Raw genomic sequence first — 19,635 nt, forward strand, 5'->3', positions numbered from 1 at the left:
TACCTTTGGGTGTCTTCTTTCTAAAATGGGGTCATTTTTGGGGTTCCTATTCTGCCCTGGCATTTTAGGGGCCCTAAACCGTGAGTAGAGTTGGGCCGAACGGTTCGCCTGCGAACGGTTCCATGCGAACTTCAGTGGTTCGCGTTCGCGTCCCGCAGGCGAACTTTTGCGGAAGTTCGGTTCACCCCATAATGCACCATGAGGGTCAACTTTGACCCTCAGCAGGCCCAGTGTAGCCAATTAGGCTACACTAGCCCCTGGAGCCACTCCCCCCCTACTAAAAGGCAGGCAGCGGCGACCATTACGGTCACTCGTGTGCCTGCATTAGTGAGAGTAGGGCGAGCTGCTGCACACTCTCTCTCATAGGGAAAGATTAGTTAGGCTTAGCTTGTCCCTGGCTGCATACCTGTTCTGTGAACCCACCACTGCATACCTGTACTGTGAACCCACCACTGCATACCTGTTCTGTGAACCCACCACTGCATACCTGTTCTGTGAACCCACCACTGCATACCTGTTCTGTGAACCCACCACTGCATACCTGTTCAGTGAACCCACCACTGCATACCTGTTCTGTGAACCCACCACTGCATACCTGTTCAGTGAACCCACCACTGCATACCTGTTCTGTGAACCCACCACTGCATACCTGTTCTGTGAACCCACCACTGCATACCTGTTCTGTGAACCCACCACTGCATACCTGTTCTGTGAACCCACCACTGCATACCTGTACTGTGAACCCACCACTGCATACCTGTACTGTGAACCCACCACTGCATACCTGTTCAGTGAACCCGCCACTGTATACCTGTTCTGTTCAGTGAACCCGCCACTGCATACCTGTTCTGTTCAGTGAACCCGCCACTGCATACCTGTTCTGATCAGTGAACCCGCCACTGTATACCTGTTCTGTTCAGTGAACCCGCCACTGCATACCTGTTCTGTTCAGTGAACCCGCCACTGTATACCTGTTCTGTTCAGTGAACAGTTTGGTGTGTCAGTGTGAAGCAGTACCTTAATTACACTACCTGATTGATGTATACACATGCAAGATGTTTTAAAGCACTTTAGGCCTGTCATTTAGCATTCAATATGATTTCTGCCCTTAAAACGCTGCTTTGGGTCAAATCCAGATTTTTCCCGGGGACTTTTGACTTGTATCCCACTCCGCCATGCCCCCCTCCAGGTGTTAGACCCCTTGAAACATCTTTTCCATCACTTTTGTGGCCAGCATAAATTTTTTTTTTCAAAGTTCGCATCCCCATTGAAGTCTATTGCGGTTCGCGAACTTTAACGCGAACCGAACCTTCCGCGGAAGTTCGCGAACCCGGTTCGCGAACCTAAAATCGGAGGTTCGGCCCAACTCTAGTGAGGAGTAGTCTTGAAACCAAATGTCGCAAAATGACCTGTGAAATCCTAAAGGTACTCATTGGACTTTGGGCCCCTTAGCGCAGTTAGGCTGCAAAAAAGTGCCACACATGTGGTATCGCCGTACTCAGGAGAAGTAGTATAATGTGTTTTGGGGTGTATTTTTACACATACCCATGCCGAGTGGCAGAAATATCTCTGTAAATGGACAATTGTGTGTAAAAAAAATCAAAAATTGTCATTTACGGAGATATTTCTCCCACCCAGCATGGGTATGTGTAAAAATACACCCCAAAACACATATTACTTCTCCTGAGTACGACAATACCACATGTGTGGCACTTTTTTGCAGCCTAACTGCGCTAAGGGGCCCAAAGTCCAATGAGCATCTTTAGGCTTTTCAGGGGTGCTTACAAATAGGCACCTCCCAAAATGCCAGGACAGTGAACACACCCCACAAATGACCCCATTTTGGAAAGTAGACACTTAAAGGTATTCAGAGGGGAGCATAGCGAGTCCGTGGCAGATTTCATTTTTTTTTTGTCGCAAGTTAGAAGAAATGGAAACTTTTTTTTTTTTTTTTTGTCACAAAGTGTCATTTTCCGCTAACTTGTGACAAAAAAATAAAATCTTCTATGAACTCACCATGCCTCTCACTGAATACTTTGGGATGTCTTCTTTCCAAAATGGGGTCATTTGGGGGGTATCTATACTATGCTGGAATTTTAGCCCCTCATGAAACCTGACAGGTGCTCAGAAAAGTCAGAGATGCTTCCAAATGGGAAAATTCACTTCCCTGATATCTCCATGTCGGCATACAGATGGGCAGTTCTCCGCCTCCAACTGCCAGATAGGACCTCATTTGAATAAAAGCTACCACACCCCTTAGTCCATATTCCCCATTTGAGGCCGAACCGTCTGCTAGGGTGGGGCTGTATGCCGACATGGAGTATATCAGGAAAGGAAAATTACAGTAGGTGAGTATACAATTTTCCGGTTTTTGCACCATAGTTTGTAAACGCTATAACTTTTACCCAATCCAATAAATATACACTGAATGGGTTTTTTTTTAATCAAAAACATCTTTGTCCACATTTTTCGTGCTGCATGTATACAGAAATTTTACTTTATTTGAAAAATGTCAGCACAGAAAGTAAAAAAAAAATCATTTTTTTGACAAATTCATGTCTTTTTTGATGAATATAATAAAAAGTAAAATTTGCAGCAGCAATCAAATAGCACCAAAAGAAAGCTGTATTAGTGACAAGAAAAGGAGGTAAAATTCATTTAGGTGGTAGGTTGTATGACTGAGCAATAAACCGTGAAAGCTGCAGTGGTCTGAATGGAAAAAAAGGCTCTGGTCCTTAAAGGGATACTGTAGTGGGGTCGGGGGAAAATGAGTTGAACTTACCCGGGGCTTCTAATGGTCCCCGGCAGACATCTTGTGCCCGCGCAGCCGCTCACCGATGCTCCGGCTCCGCCTCCAGTTCACTTCTGTAATTTCTGACTTTAAAGTCAGAAAACCCCTGCGCCTGCGTTGCCGTGTCCTCGTTCCCGCTGATGTCACCAGGAGTGTATAGCACAAGCCCAGTATGGTCTGTGCCTGCGCAGTACGCTCCTGGTGACATCAGGGGAAGCGAGGACACGGCAACGCAGGCGCAGTGGTCTTCTGACTTTAAAGTCAGAAATTACAGAAGTGAACCGGAGGCGGGGCCAGAGCATCGGTGAGCGAATACGCGGGCACAGGATGCCTGCGGGGGACCATTAGAAGCCCCGGGTAAGTTCAACTCATTTTCCCCCGACCCCCCTACAGTATCCCTTTAAAGTGGATCCGAGGTGAACTTTTACACTTTGCATAATTGTGTTCCTTTCCTATTGTTTATAGGGCATTCCTCAAGCCAAATACTTTTTTGTTTTTGTTTTAATACTCTAATTCCCTATAAACTAAATAAGCCACGCCCACAGGTTCAGAGAGCCTTGGCAGTAGCAAGGGCTCATGGGAGCTCAGTCTGGGCAGGAGGAGGGGGAGGTGTTACTAGTCATTGATTTCAGAGGCAGAGGGGAGGAGGGAGGAGGAGAGGGGATTAGGCTGATGGCTCAAGATACAGATAAGCCTGCCTCTAGGTAATGTTTACAAACAACATGGCTGTTGTCATTGTATCACAGAAATAAATAATCATATTTTATTAAAACTTTTTGCAGATAGATTTGCTGTGTAAACCATCTAAACTTTAGATAAGATATATAGACAAGTTACTTGTTATAGTTAGTTTTTCATCTCGGATCCACTTTAAGGGGCGAAAAGACTGTGGTTAGAGGTCTTCAAGTGGTTAAGATGCAGTGAGGTGGATTCTCACTCAACACAACAGGTAGTTAGATGCAGTGAGCTGGGTTCACTCAACACAAAGCTAGGTATATGCAGTGATGAGGTGGGTTAAAGGATACCACAACTGACATGTGGCATAATGAGATAGACATGGGTATGTACAGTGCCTAGCACACAAATAACTATGCTGTGTTCCTTTTTTTCTTTCTCTGCCTGAAAGAGGTAAATATCAGGTATGTAAGTGGCTGACTCAGTCCTGACTCAGACAGGAAGTGACTACAGTGTGACCCTCACTGATAAGAATTTCCCCCTTTTTTATCTCTTTCTTGCTCTCAGAAGCCATTTTCTTCTAGGAAAGTGTTTTATAGTTGGAATTTCTTATCAGTGAAGGTCACACTGTAGTCACTTCCTGTCTGAGTCAGGACTGAGTCAGCCACTTACATACCTGATATTCACCTCTTTCAGGCAGAGAAAGAAAAAAAGGAACACAGCATAGTTATTTGTGTGCTAGGCACTGTACATACCCATGTCTATCTCATTATGCCACATGTCAGTTGTGGTATCCTTTAAGTAAACACAACAGGTACTGGGTAGTTAGATGCAGTGAGGTGGGTTCTCACTCAACACAACAGGTAGTTAGATGCAGTGAGGTGGCCAGGTGGGTTCACTCAACACAACAGGTAGTTAGATGCAGTGAGCTGGGTTCACTCAACACAAAGCTAGGTATATGCAGTAATGAGGTGGGTTAAAGCGGTATCGTCACCATAAAAATCAAATTTCAACAGCAACTGGTCTGAGTGTATTAAGTGATAAAGATGCTAATGCTGCATTCAAAACTTTCAAAACTTTTTCTGCTGTTATGATTTGGAGTTATCACATACTTAATGAGCACTGGCCCTTTAGTAGTCGTGCCAAAGAATTGCATGCTGGGGGTTCTTTTTATCTATAATATATTCCTCCTCTTCCCTTTATTTCCCTGCCTGCTGCTTATCTGAAACCTGATCCCCTAATCACTTGTGTTTACAAGCAAGGCTGAGGTGACTCAGCGATTGGAGGAGACAAGAAAAAAAGTAAAGGGCAGAAATGACATCACGAGTTAGCCTTTACTGTGGGCAAAAGACATGGCCCCCAACAGGAACAGAATTCTCGTCATTTACTATATAACATTCACTGAAATCAAAACGTGGACAGTATAATACATGTGTTATGTAAGTAGATCAAGTATTTATCTACTTATATATGTGTTTTTTTTTGTTCCCTTTGATATCTAGAATTCCACTCTATATCAGGACATATTAAAAAGTGCAGTGGACACCCCCCCACCCAAAAAAAAAAAATTCAAGAAGAAATCAGTACAAAACTAAAGTATACCGGTAAATTCAAAAGGCATCAAATAAAGAAATATTTTGTGTTGCAACTTTTTTTTAATTTTTTGCATGTTGCTACTAGTAGCTGTAATCATATCCTGCTTTTATTAGTTCTTTTTTGCCTCTCGCACCATTCTTAAATTAGGAAATCTATATCCTTACTTTACTTTGTTTTCATCCAAATAAAACAATCCATTCTGGTAACTTTAGTTATTTCAGCACCTGGTAGTTTTATTTTGTTTGTATAAATATACGGTAATTAGAATTGTCTCTTGATTTCCTAGTGACATATACATAGCGTAAGCCAAAATGGTCTAGTCTAAAAAAAAAAAATCAAACAAACAAAAAAACAAAACAAAATCATTTTAGTACATCTTACTTGAATGTATCAGCAGGAAGACAGAAGGGATCATCAAACAAACTGTAGTTAATTTCTTCATGTTTCTAGTGCTAGTGACGGTGCATGGAGACAAACACTTCTTTCCAAACTGTTCCCCTAGATGAAACCTCTGTTCCGTGTTTCAACGTCCTCTGTTAATGAATGCGCATAGTCAGAGTTTCAGTGCTACAGAGAAGTGTGTGAAATATTAATTTTTAACCACATCCTCTCCTGGAGCATTGCAGTGTGTCATTATCATACTCTGCTTCCTGGTAAGCTGTGCCAATACCATGACGTATGCAAATAGTCTAGGAGCATTATTATCCTCCATGATAGGTTTTAGCAGTAACAGGTACTTTGATGCATGTGTGCCGATTTAAAGGGGAACTGAAGAGAGAGGTATATGGAGGTTGTCCTGTTTATTTCCTTTTAAGCAATACCAGTTGCCTGGCAGCCCTGCTGGTCTATTTCTCTGCAGTAGTATCTAAATAAAACCAGAAACAAGCATGCAGCTAGTCTTGTCAGATCTGACTTTAAAGTCTGAACCACTGAAACACCTGATTTGCTGTATGCTTGTTCAGGGGCTATGGTTAATAGTATTAGAGGCAGAGGATCAGCAGGGCTGCCAGGCAACTGGTATTGCTTAAAGGGAAATAAACAGGACAGCCTCCATATACCTCTCTCTTCAGTTCCCCTTTAATGGGGTCAATTCAAAACAGACTTTGAAAATGTGAATTTTTGCATTCTTAAAGTGGAATAAAACGATGACATACCATTCAATAAAAATAATAAAAAGCTGCCATTGCATTTTATTCATAGTTGCTAAAAATGATATATTAAAATCTTCTAGTGAGCTCTTTTGAACTATGCTGCTCGTACACGTCAGGACACATCTGTGGTTCAAGAAGGGGAACAATCATTCTCCTACCCAAATGCAATGCCTGGAATGAATGGACATGACCCTGATTAGGGGCCATGTCCATTCATAATACAGGAAGTGGTAAAAGTAACATAGAATGTAAAAAAAAAAGTGAGCACTTCCTGATAAACCAGGATAGTGTTTGCAGTGCCATCTAGTGGTGTCAAAGTTAAAATGCCCCCCCATACATTTATAACTAAAAATTATTACAATTAAACTTTTCCACTTCCAAAGCAAGCACACCCCCCTCCCCTCCCCCCCCCCCCCCCCCAAAAAAAAAATACACTTGTAGATAGAAAAATAAAGTTTAAAAAAATACATAAATAGTTGCCCATAGAGACTCTTTTTTAAAACATGTATGTCATTAGTATATATCACTGTTATATTACTATGTAAGGGCTGGTAATTATGGACCAGACACACACGCAAAAAAAAAAACTGAAAAATGACACCTATATATTTCCAAACAAAATATTGTTGCCATACATTGTGATAGGGACATCATTTAAATGGTGTAATAGCTAGAGCAAATGGGCAAATAAAATACATAGGTGTAATAAACGAGGCAGCTGCGGTGAACAGCACCGCCGCCGCAGCTGCCTCCGTGCCGTTTCCCGTCCTCCTGGCATCCAGGACGCCGAGGACGGAACATTTGTTTACTCAAAGGGTCACCATCTTGCGCAGGCGCGCGCACAGATGGGACCTTTATGCTACGAGGAGGCTCGTCAGCTGACCTGCTGGTCGGCTGACGTCACAGGAGCCTCACGGCGCCCAGGATTGGCTGACTGCTGGGGGCATGCCAGTGAGGTCTCCTCTGCTTCTTAAGCCTCCGGGCTTCATTCAGACACTGTCTGCTGTCGTGAATACATCTTGTGTTAGCGCTCAGACCTTAGACTAGATCCCAGGTGTTGAAACCAAGGACTTCACACCTAGACTAGGAGATTATTTATATTGTGATTGATATTCTGTGTTTGACTTTGGCTATACCTGACTCTGCTCTAAGCTTATCGATTCTGTACCTCTGCCTATCTGCCTACGTTGCTGAACCTCTGTCGGATTACCGACTACTCTTCTGCCTTACGATTCTGCTCTGATACTGTCCTCTCTATTACCAACCCTTGCCTGTCTGACCTTTTTACTCACCAGTGGGCCCTCGCCACTGGTGAAGTTTTAGCTTCTCCAGCTCCTCTGGTGAAGTGATTTGCTAGTGACCAATTGCTCCTGCTCCTAGGTTGCAGTACAGTCTGAATCGTCTGCTCCTCAGGTGATCATTAGTTGCAGTACTGTCTGTACCTCCTGCTCCTAGGCTGCAGTACAGTCTGAATCGCCTGCTCCTCGGGTGATCATTAGTTGCAGTACTGTCTGTACCTCCTACTCCTCAGGCTGCAGTCCCTTTCAATCACCTGCCCCTCAGGTGATCACTAGGCTGCAGTACTGTCTGAATCACTCGCTCCTCGGGATATTCTATCTCTTCAGTTTCAGTATCACCAGCTTGCTGGGGTTTGTACTTTATTATACGGTCAGTGTGCTGATAGTACCTCACCAGCCCCTCTGGTGAGGTCTCGCTAAACTATTAAAGTTACTGTACTCTATTACACGGTCAGTGTACTGATAGTACCTCACCAGCCCCTCTGGTGAGGTCTCACTAAACTATTAAAGTTACTGTACTCTATTACACGGTCAGTGTACTGATAGTACCTCACCAGCCCCTCTGGTGAGGTCTCACTAAACTATTAAAGTTACTGTACTCTATTACATGGTCAGTGTACTGATAGTACCTCACCAGCCCCTCTGGTGAGGTCTCGTCATACTATTAAGTTACGGTTGCACCAAGCACTACATACTCAGCTCCTTGTACTGCTATACTGGTATTATTGGTGATTCTGCAGATCACACATAATCAGGTATAGCGTCTGCATTATTGGTGATTCTGCAGATCACCAAATAATTAGACATCTGAGTTGCGACACCGAACCGTTACAGAACAGCAGACCAGAAAAATATGGAGACACTCTGCAACCGGGTCGATCATTAAAACAGTTAACGCGCAACAGACTCAGATTGAACAACTAACTGAGTCAGTTAACTGCTTACTGGACCCTAATACTCGAGTGTCACCCCCTTCTGTGATCGAACCAAGGGTGCCCCCACCTGAGAAGTTCTCAGGGCATCGCTCAGATTTTCGTAATTTTAAACATAGATGTTTATCGTATTTTGAATTACGACCTGTCTCTTCTGGTACAGAAGGTCAGAGGGTCACCTTCATTAAGACATTGTTGTCTGGAGATTCGCAGTCCTGGGCTTATAGTGTTCCTACTGGGCATGAGGCCTTGGTTTCAGTGGAAGAATTCTTTAAGGCTATGGCCGTGATATGATGATCCTAATTTGGCAGTAACTTCTGAAAGGAAGTTAAAGACCCTCAGGCAGGGACACAGTCCAGTTAAAGTTTATGCTGCTGACTTCAGGAGATGGGCGGTGTCAGCCAGGTGGGGGCAGTATGCACTCTTAGACTGTTTTTATCAGGATTGTCTGATGCCGTGGCTGATCTCATGTTGGGTCATCCAGAGCCCAAGACCCTGGATAAGGCCATATCCTTGGCCATCAAAATTGATAGGCGAGTTCGCTATCAAAAGCAAACTCGGGCTAAGGTCCCAGGAAGGTTCTCTTCCTGTACTTTCGCAGCTCCTACGCCTTCCTCTCCGCCCGCTGACGAGCCAATGCAGATTGGACATGCCAAGCTTTCAGAGGTCGAGAAAAATAGAAGGCGTGCAGAGAAACTTTGTTTATATTACGCTGACAAAGGGCATATGGTTTCCGTCTGTCCCAAGAAGGCGGAAAACTCTATTGCCTAGGAGTAGCTGGAGGTACTACCCTTGGCGATCCAGTCTTGCCTCTAAATAATAAATGTGTATTGCTTCTGTGTTCTATCACCTGGGAGGGTCAGGTTCACACTACCCAAGCTTTTATAGACTCGGGTTCTGCTGTCAATGTCATGTCTAGAAGATTTGCTGATCAGTTTGGGTTTCCTTTAACTCCTGTTGGGGAACAGATTAAGATTATCGCTGTAGACGATTCTCTACTGCCACTCACCATCACTCAGACTTAGGGGCGTAACTAGAAATCAATGGGCCCCCCTGCAAATCTTTGGATGGGGCCCCCACTGATTAGGGACTGTCTACAAATCTTTGTCTGCAAAACTTTGTATGATTCATTAGCAGTGGCTGAGCAGATGCAGTAATTTGATCAATTGTGCAGAGGGCAGAAAGTTTTATCTCTTCCTGCCCTTAGTTTTCAGTCTCTCAGGACGGAGCCCCCTGTGGCTTCTGGGCCTCCCTGCGACTGCATCCCTTGCATGGTCTATTGTTATGCCCTTGCTCAGACTCCTGTATTGTTATGCCAGATTGGGGCCCTGCACAGGGAGCAAATGCAGTTTTTGGTGTTAGAGATGTCAACATCCACGGTCATCCTGGGGATGCCGTGGTTAAAGAAGCCCTCCCCAGACATTAATCGGAGTACCAGACAGTTAATAAGCTGGTCACCATACTGCCATATCCACTGTCTAGAGCAGGTTCGCCTCGCAGCTACTGAAGCACAAGTAGTTGAAACTGATGAGCAGGATTTGGAACCCTCCAGGGAACTGGTTGTGTTGGATTGGGCATCAGAATTGGCACCTTTTCAACAGGAGATCCCTGAAGGCAAACCAGAGGCAGTTCTTTTTGTTCCCCTCCAGTTTAGATTAAAGGTCTTACAAACATTTCATGCCCATAAAAATGCTGGTCACCCTGGGGTGGCTCATACTTAGGAATTATTAAGTCGTAGTGTGTGGTGGCCCTCAATCAGTTCTGATTGCAAAGAGTTTGTGGGAAGCTGCACCGTTTGTACCAGGAGCAAGACGTCTAGGCGAGCTCCTGCAGGCACCTTGCAGGCTCTTCCAGTGCCAGAGGAACCTTGGACCCATGTGTCCATGGATTTCGTGGGCGAACTGCCTGCTTCTGAGGGTAAGACGGTCATATGGGTGGTAGTCGACAGGTTTAGTAAGATGGCACACTTCATCCCCTTGAACGGACTCCCCTCTGCCCAGGAACTGGCAGAACTGTTCATACTCCACATCTTCAGACTGCATGGGATTCCCGAGAATGTGGTGTCAGATAGGGGAGTCCAGTTCACTTCTCGCTTCTGGAAAGCCTTCTGTCATCAAATGGGGATGAAGTTATCGTTTTCCTCCGGCTACCACCCACAGACCAACGGTTAGACCGAGAGGGTGAATCAGGCCCTTGAGCAGTTCCTCGGGTGTTACGTGGCTGATGCCCAGACCGATTGGGTTACGTTTTTACCCTACGCCGAGTTCGTTCACAATAATCTGAGATGTGTATCTTTGGGCTTTTCCCCATTCCAGATTGTCACGGGGAGGTCACCCAAATTTTCCCCACTGCCGGTGGTGACATCACCATTTCCAGCTCTGGAACTTTGGTCTGTGTCCATGAAAGAGATCTGGAAAAAGGTGAAGGAAAATTTGAGAAAAGCTTTTTCCTTTCAGAAAAAACATGCTGACAAAAGACGTTCTATGGAATGGAAGTTCACACCGGATGATTTGGTATGAATTTCCACTCGGCATCTGTCCTTAAGGCAGCCCTCTGTTAAATTAGGTCCCAAATTTATAGGGCCCTATCCTGTTTCTAAGAAAGTGAATAATGTTACCTACATGGTGTCGCTCCCACCCAGTTTTAGGGGTGGTAGGACGTTTCACGTGTCACTTTTAAACCTGCTGTGTATGTGGATTCCACTCCTCCCCCCCCCCCTGTGGTAGTCAATAGAGAGCCCGAATACGAAATAGAACAGATCTTGGATTCCCGGCGAGTACGTAATTCTTTGCAGTATCTGGTCCACTGGCGAGGGTATGGTGCAGAAGAGAGATCGTGGGTACCACTCTCTCGCATGCATGCGGAGGATCTCAGGGAGGAGTTTCATAGGTTACATCCAGATAGGCCGGGTGGTGCGTGTTCGGAGTCCACGCCTAGAGGGGGGGTACTGTAATAAACGAGGCAACTGCGGCGAACAGCACCGCCACCGCAGCTGCCTCCGTGCCATTGCCCGTCCTCCTGGCGTTCAGGACGCCGAGGACGGAAAGTTTGTTTACTCAAAGAGTCACCGTCTCGCGCGGGCGCGCGCACAGACGGGACCTTTATGCTAAGAGGAGGCTCGTCAGCTGACCCCCTCAAGGCGCCCAGGATTGGCTGACTGCTGGGGGCGTGCCAGTGAGGTCTCCTCTGCTTCTTAAGCCTCCGGGCTTCATTTAGACACTGTCTGCTGTCGTGAATACATCTTGTGTTAGCGCTCAGACCCTAGACTAGATCCCAGGTGTTGAAACCAAGGACTTCACACCTAGACTAGGAGATTATTTATATTGTGATTGATATTCTGTGTTTGACTCTGGCTGTACTCTGACTCTGCTCTAAGCTTATCGATTCTGTACCTCTGCCTATCTGCCTACGTTGCCCTCGCCACTGGGGAGGTTTTAGCTTCTCCAGCTCCTCTGGTAAAGTGATTTGCTAGTGACCAATTGCTCCTGCTCCTAGGTTGCAGTACAGTCTGAATCACCTGCTCCTCCGGTGATCATTAGCTGCAGTACTGTCTGTACCTTCTGCTCCTCAGGCTGCAGTACCTCTCAATCACCTGCCCCTCAGGTGATCACTAGGCTGCAGTACTGTCTGAATCACCCGCTCCTTGGTAGATTCTATCTCTTCAGTTTCAGTATCTCCAGCTTGCTGGGGTTTGTACTTTATTATACGGTCAGTGTGCCGATAGTACCTCACCAGCCCCTCTGGTGAGGTCTCGCTAAACTATTAAAGTTACTGTACTCTATTACACGGTCAGTGTACTGATAGTACCTCACCAGCCCCTCTGGTGAGGTCTCGTCAAACTATTAAGCTACGGTTGCACCAAGCACTACATACTCAGCTCCTTGTACTGCTATACTGGTATTATTGGTGATTCTGCAGATCACACATAATCAGGTATAGCGTCTGCATTATTGGTGATTCTGCAGATCACCAAATAATCAGACATCTGAGTTGCGACACCCAACCTTTACAATAGGTTTTAATTAATGTAAGCATATTTTATTTTAAAATTATAATGGAATTGTTTCCATTTTCTTCATATTATTTCAGCTAAAATGCATTTAGAATAAAATAATGTACTGCCTAAACAAAGCCTAATTGGTGACGTAAAATACAAGGTATAGGTCATTTTGTTGTCATTACTGTAGTCATTAGTGTTTTTTTATATAATTTATTGAAGAAAAAAAGAATATTTCAACAATTGACTTCCACAGAGTAACATACTCTCTCCTTTATTTTTACCAAATTTTTCCAAAATACAGACAAAACATATCCGCCCCAAAACCAACCCCCTCCCTTCTTCTCCGTCCCTTCAAGCTACTTAAATTTATTATCAAATAAACAATATTCATACCTCCTGAGTAACAAGAGGCTTCTCCCCTAATCTCCATCAAATCTCTATATTCCACCGTATCCTGAAACTCATTCCATTCTCCGCATTTAATATTATATGCCTCCAATTTATCCTGCTGCAAAGCAATCTGGTTCTCCATACTCTTGACCAAATTTACTCTCCCAATCCACTCTTTGAAGGTAGGAGAACTCTGGCACCTCCATTTAAATGGGATTAAACTTTTAGCAGCTATCAACAATTTTGGAACAAGCATTTTCTTACATCTGCTCATGGAAACTGACGTTCATTAGTGTTAAACACAGTGGCAGCTCCAGCTTCAGATTTTTTGGGGGGCTCAAAGGGGGCACAAGGGCTGGCAGGCGGGAATTATGGGGGGAATCAGTGGCGCGCGCAGCGCGCTGCGGCAAGAGAAAGGGCCTTGCTGTGCGTGTGCCGCGGCACGGAGAGTCCTCTGGAGAGGAGACTGTATGTCAGTGGTGCAGTCACTCCTGTCGGCGGGTGGGTGAGGAGGAGAACACGCTGCACGTCACGTGATGCCGCCGGATGTCGTTACGTGACATACGCGTACTTTTATACTGCAGCACCCGGGCCGAAGCGGCGGTGACTGATCGCTAGTGGGTGGAGGTGACACAGTCAGCGCCAGCCCAAGCCCTCCTCCCAGTCCCAGACTGCCAGGCTCATCCTTGTGCAGTAAGTAAGGTCGGGTCGGACTCGGAACGGAAGTTCTCGGTGGCCGCGGCGGGATGGGCTTTAAGGGTGGCTAATGAGTCGCCAGCTGGGCTGAAGCCTGGGTAAGCCCCAGCATGGTGCCGCCACTGGTTAAACACTTAGGCTAGGTTTCCATTTGTGTGGCGGCATGCGTCTTGCAAGACGCGATGCCTTCACAGCTGCTGCCTCTCGCAGCCAAATCCCTCTAGCCACGCTATGCATGGCAGTGGGATTTGGACAGCGACGTACAGAATTATGCTGCAGGGCCTCAGATTTTTCCTCGCCCATGAATTCGGATGGCTCACATAGGGCTTGATTCAGAAAGCGGTGCTAGCCTAGTTAGCAGGCCTATAGACTTTGGGCATGATAAAGAGACTCTGAAGCGAGAATAAATCTCGCTTCAGAGCTCATAGTTAGCAGGGGCATGTGTGCCCCTGCTAAAACGCCGCTATCCCGCGACTAAACGGGGGTCCCTTCACCCCCAAGTCCCCCCTTGCAAAATTCACGACCAACTTGGTCGTGATTTTGCTCTTCCTGGAGGCAGGGCTAACGGCTGCAGCCCTGCCTCTCAGCGTCGTCTATCAGACGCGCATCGCCGCCTCTCCCCCGCCCCTCTCAGTGAAGGAAGACTGAGAGGGGCAGGGGAGAGGCGGAGATACCCGTCTGACAGATGCACGTGGGGAAGGGCTGCGGCGGTTAGCCCTGCCCCAATGCGGAAGCGCTCCCCCGCTGTACGGAGGGGATTTGGGGGTAAAGGGACCCCCGTTAAGCCGTGGGATAGCGGCATTTTAGCAGGGGCACACATGCCCCTTGCTATCTATGAGGTCTGAAGCGAGATTTATTCTTGCTTCAGACTCTCTTTAAGTAGGGTGCTAACTAGGTTAGCACCGTTTTGAAAATCAACTCGATGCATGCAAAACGATAACGGTGCACTTGATGTGCCTATAAGGTCGCATGGGGTGCAACCTTAACGTCGCACTATTAAGGTCACATAGTGCGACCTAGTTAGTTTTGCACACAGAACTTTGCGACCTAACTGAGTTTAGGCGTGATAGAGGGCTTTTCACAAGCGTGCTAACAGTTAGCACCACTTTCTGAATCAAGCCCATAGACTTCTATAGGCTGCTGAAATCCATCCGAATTTGTGGGCGGGGAATCGGCATAGGCAAACCCGGCCTAACAGTAAATAAGGTGGAAAAGTTTACACTTGGAACTGATGCAACCTCTTCGCCTGGAAGTGGTTACTTCTGACCAGGCATGCTCAGATGTACCAAAATTCTATTCAGGTACATTCGAATTCGAGTCCGAAGGACATTCGGATTCGCCCACAAAATTCGGTCCGGATTCGGATTCGGTTCGGGTGTCGGTAACAAAATTTGGTAAAAAAAATTGTGTTCGGGAATTCGGATGCATTTATTTATTTTTAAAAGGGAAATCACATTTAATTCAGTGTAATTAAAAATGAAAACAAAAAAGCGAGCCTTCGATTCCCCTCAGCAGCCTAGCTTTGAGAAAGGGGGGCGTTCCTTCCGAAACGTCAGCAGTGGCTGCACCTGTGACGTCACGAATCAGAGGGGAAGAAGGCGAGTTGGAGCTACGCGGTTGATTGCACCGCACTCAGTACGGAAGTCCGACCACCGCCACCGCCAGGTCGCATCACCCCATACCGCATCCATCTAAAAATGACGCCTGTGAATAATGGCGCACAGTGTTGTCGCTAGTGATACTCGGATACCCCTTTTTATTATTCGAGTTAGGTCAAATTCGAATAGTAAATTATTTTTTACTATTCGATTCGACCTCGGAATTCGAGCTCACTATTCGAGTCGGAATTCGAGCTCATTATTCGAGCTGACTATTCGAATTGGCCTTAAATAGCTTCCAACACTTGTTTTGGGGGTGAATGATGCAAGAAACATCTTTTTTTCCAAGTAACAACAGCAAGTGATTATGTGGGGATGTTCCTTTAAAAAAAAAAAAAAAAGGTGGAAAGAGAAGTTGTGTCCAAAATTCTGTTCAGTGCAGTGTATCATCTTCTTCTTCTTCTTCTATATCTTCTTCTTCTTCTTCTTCTTCTATATCTTCTTCTTCTTCTGCTGCTATATCTTCTTCTTCTTCTTCTTCTTCTTCTTCTTCTTCTATATCTTCTATATCTTCTTCTTCTTCTTCTTCTATATCTTCTTCTTCTTCTATATCGTCTTCTTCTTCTTCTTCTTCTTCTTCTTCTTCTTCTTCTTCTTCTTCTATATCTTCTTCTTCTTCTTCTATATCTTCTTCTTCTTCTTCTTCTATATCTTCTTCTTCTTCTTCTTCTTCTTCTTCTATATCTTCTTCTTCTTCTTCGATATCTTCTTCTTCTTCTTCTATATCTTCTTCCTCTTCTTCTTCTTCTTCTTCTTCTTCTTCTTCTTCTTCTTCTTCTTCTTCTTCTTCTTCTTCTTCTTCTTCTTCTTCTTCTTCTTCTTCTTCTTCTTCTATATCTTCTTCTTCTATATCTTCTTCTTCTTCTTCTTCTTCTTCTTCTTCTTCTTCTTCTTCTTCTTCTTCTTCTTCTTCTTCTTCTTCTTCTATATCTTCTTCTTCTTCTTCTTCTTCTTCTTCTTCTTCTTCTTCTTCTTCTTCTTCTTCTTCTTCTTCTTCTTCTTCTTCTTCTTCTTCTTCTTCTTCTTCTTCTTCTTCTTCATCTTCTTCCTCTATATCTTCTTCTTCTATATCTTCTTCTTCTTCTTCTATATCTTCTTCCTCTTCTTCATCTTCATCTTCTTCTTCTTCTTCTTCTTCTTCTTGTTCTTCTTCTTCTTCTTCTTCTTCTTCTTCTTCTTCTTCTTCTTCTTCTTCTTCTTCTTCTTCTTCTTCTTCTTCTTCTTCTTCTTCTTCTTCTTCATCTTCATCTTCTTCATCTTCTTCTTCTTCTATATCTTCTTCTTCTTCTTTTTCTATATCTTCTTCTTCTTCTCCTTCTTCTTCTTCTTTTTCTATATCTTCTTCTTCTTTTTCTATATCTTCTTCTTCTTCTCCTTCTTCTTCTTCCTTTTCTATATCTTCTTCTTCTTTTTCTATATCTTCTTCTTCTTTTTCTATATCTTCTTCTTATTTTTCTATATCTTCTTCTTCTTTTTCTATATCTTCTTCTTCTTCTATATCGTCTTCTTATTTTTCTATATCTTCTTCTTCCACATCGTCTTCTTCTTCTTCACTTATTTCTCTTCTATATTTTTTTTTAAAGAAATGCAGCTATTTTTGATAGAAATAATAAATAGCTGGTGACGCATGATGGAAGCGCCATTGTATGTGCTCCCTGACAGTGGAAACACACAGGCAGCAGGAGGTAAATTCAGCAGCAGCAGCAGGAGGAGGATGATTGTGTGGCAGCAGGCAGTCAATGAGGCAGGCAGCGAGACATAATAGGCTGTGCTGTGGTACCTAGCCGTGGTACCAGGCCGTAAATACACAGCATGAAGTTCCAGACAGCGGTCGTGAAGCCCACATCATGTCCAATACACAACTGGGACAACACAGTTTTCAACCCGGACACCTCTAAAAATAATATCACAAAGTATTAAAAAGTATATATATTTTTTTTCGTTTTTTTAAAGAAATGCAACTATTTTTGAGCGTAATAAATAGCTGGTGGCGCATGATGGAAGCGCCATTGTATGTGCTCCCTGGCAGTGGAAACACACAGACAGCAGGAGGTAAATTCAGCAGCAGCAGCAGGAGGAGGATGATTGTGTGGCAGCAGGCAGTCAATGAGGCAGGCAGCGAGACATAATAGGCTGTGCTGTGGTACCTAGCCGTGGTACCAGGCCGTAAATACACAGCATGAGGTTCCAGACAGCGGTCGTGAAGCCCACATCATGTCCAATACACAACTGGGACAACACAGTTTTCAAACTGGACACCTCTAAAAATAATATCACAAAGTACTAAAAAGTATATATATTTTTTTCGTTTTTTTTAAAGAAATGCAGCTATTTTTGAGCGTAATAAATAGCTGGTGGCGCATGGGGAAGCGCCATTGTATGTGCTCCCTGGCAGTGGAAACACACAGACAGCAGGAGGTAAATTCAGCAGCAGCAGCAGGAGGAGGATGATTGTGTGGCAGCAGGCAGTCATTGAGGCAGGCAGCGAGACATAATAGGCTGTGCTGTGGTACCTAGCGGTGGTACCAGGCCGTAAATACACAGCATGAGGTTCCAGACAGCGGTCGTGAAGCCCAAATCATGTCCAATACACAACTCGGACAACACAGTTTTCAACCCGGACACCTCTAAAAATAATATCACAAAGTATTAAAAAGTATATATATTTTTTTCGGTTTTTTTAAAGAAATGCAGCTATTTTTGAGCGTAATAAATAGCTGGTGGTGCATGGTGGAAGCGCCATTGTATGTGCTCCCTGGCAGTGGAAACACACAGACAGCAGGAGGTAAATTCAGCAGCAGCAGCAGGAGGAGGATGATTGTGTGGCAGCAGGCAGTCAATGAGGCTGGCAGCGAGACATAATAGGCTGTGGTACCTAGCGGTGGTACCAGGCCGTAAATACACAGCATGAGGTTTCAGACAGCGGTCGTGAAGCCCACATCATGTCCAATACACAACTGGGACAACACAGTTTTCAACCCGGACACCTCTAAAAATAATATCACAAAGTATTATAAAGTATATATATTTTTTTCGTTTTTTTAAAGAAATGCAGCTATTTTTGAGCGTAATAAATAGCTGGTGGCGCATGGTGGAAGCGCCGTTGTATGTGCTCCCTGGCAGTGGAAACACACAGACAGCAGGAGGTAAATTCAGCAGCAGCAGCAGGAGGAGGATGATTGTGTGGCAGCAGGCAGTCAATGAGGCAGGCAGCGAGACATAATAGGCTGTGGTACCTAGCGGTGGTACCAGGCCGTAAATACACAGCATGAGGTTCCAGACAGCGGTCGTGAAGCCCACATCATGTCCAATACACAACTGGGACAACACAGTTTTCAACCCGGACACCTCTAAAAATAATATCACAAAGTATTATAAAGTATATATATTTTTTTTGTTTTTTTTAAAGAAATGCAGCTATTTTTGAGCGTAATAAATAGCTGGTGGTGCATGGTGGAAGCGCCATTGTATGTGCTCCCTGGCAGTGGAAACACAAAGACAGCAGGAGGTAAATTCAGCAGCAGCAGCAGGAGGAGGATGATTGTGTGGCAGCAGGCAGTCAATGAGGCTGGCAGCGAGACATAATAGGCTGTGGTACCTAGCGGTGGTACCAGGCCGTAAATACACAGCATGAGGTTCCAGACAGCGGTCGTGAAGCCCACATCATGTCCAATACACAACTGGGACAACACAGTTTTCAACCCGGACACCTCTAAAAATAATATCACAAAGTATTAAAAAGTATATACAGGGTCTTCTCAAAAAATTAGCATATTGTGAAAAAGTTCATTATTTTCTGTAATGTACTTATAAACATTAGACTTTCATATATTTTAGATTCAAATACACACAACTGAAGTAGTTCAAGCCTTTTATTGTTTTAATATTGATGATTTTGGCATACAGCTCATGAAAACCCCAATTTCCTATCTCAAAAAATTAGCATATTTCATCCGACCAATAAAAGAAAGTGTTTTTAAAACAAAAAAAAGTCAACCTTCAAATAATTATGTTCAGTTATGCACTCAATACTTGGTCGGGAATCCTTTTGCAGAAATGACTGCTTCAATGCGGCGTGGCATGGAGGCAATCAGCCTGTGGCACTGCTCAGGTGTTATGGAGGCCCAGGATGCTTCGATAGCGGCCTTAAGCTCATCCAGAGTGTTGGGTCTTGCATCTCTCAACTTTCTCTTCACAATATCCCACAGATTCTCTATGGGGTTCAGGTCAGGAGAGTTGGCATGCCAATTGAGCACAGTAATACCATGGTCAGTAAATCATTGACCAGTGGTTTTGGCATTGTGAGCAGGTGCCAGGTCGTGCTGAAAAATGAAATCTTCATCTCCATAACGCTTTTCAGCAGATAGAAGCATGAACCCACTTTTGAACCAGAAACAGCGGCAGAAGCGCCTGACCTGGGCTACAGAGAAGCAGCACTAGACTGTTGC

At 44.6% G+C, this 19,635-nt stretch overlaps 1 protein-coding gene across 4 annotated transcripts in view; it reads right to left on the reverse strand.

The window, feature by feature from the left end:
• The window catches only part of LOC137521755 (carcinoembryonic antigen-related cell adhesion molecule 1-like), a 244,289-nt gene extending 238,668 nt beyond the window's left edge, over positions 1–5,621 (reverse strand). For 2 of the 4 annotated variants that reach the window (XR_011022191.1, XM_068241436.1), the window contains exon 1: positions 5,444–5,621. Coding sequence is in view for 3 of the 4 variants with exons in the window: in XM_068241436.1 (XP_068097537.1) it covers positions 5,444–5,504 (61 nt within the window). In the remaining variant the exon portion in view is untranslated. The remainder of the gene's footprint in view (positions 1–5,443) is intronic. The other 2 variants (XM_068241435.1, XM_068241437.1) reach the window with 2 other exon arrangements.
• Between the last annotated feature and the right edge of the window lie 14,014 nt (positions 5,622–19,635).

This window comes from Hyperolius riggenbachi, chromosome 6 (genome assembly GCF_040937935.1).
Source record: "Hyperolius riggenbachi isolate aHypRig1 chromosome 6, aHypRig1.pri, whole genome shotgun sequence".
Taxonomy (NCBI): domain Eukaryota; kingdom Metazoa; phylum Chordata; class Amphibia; order Anura; family Hyperoliidae; genus Hyperolius; species Hyperolius riggenbachi.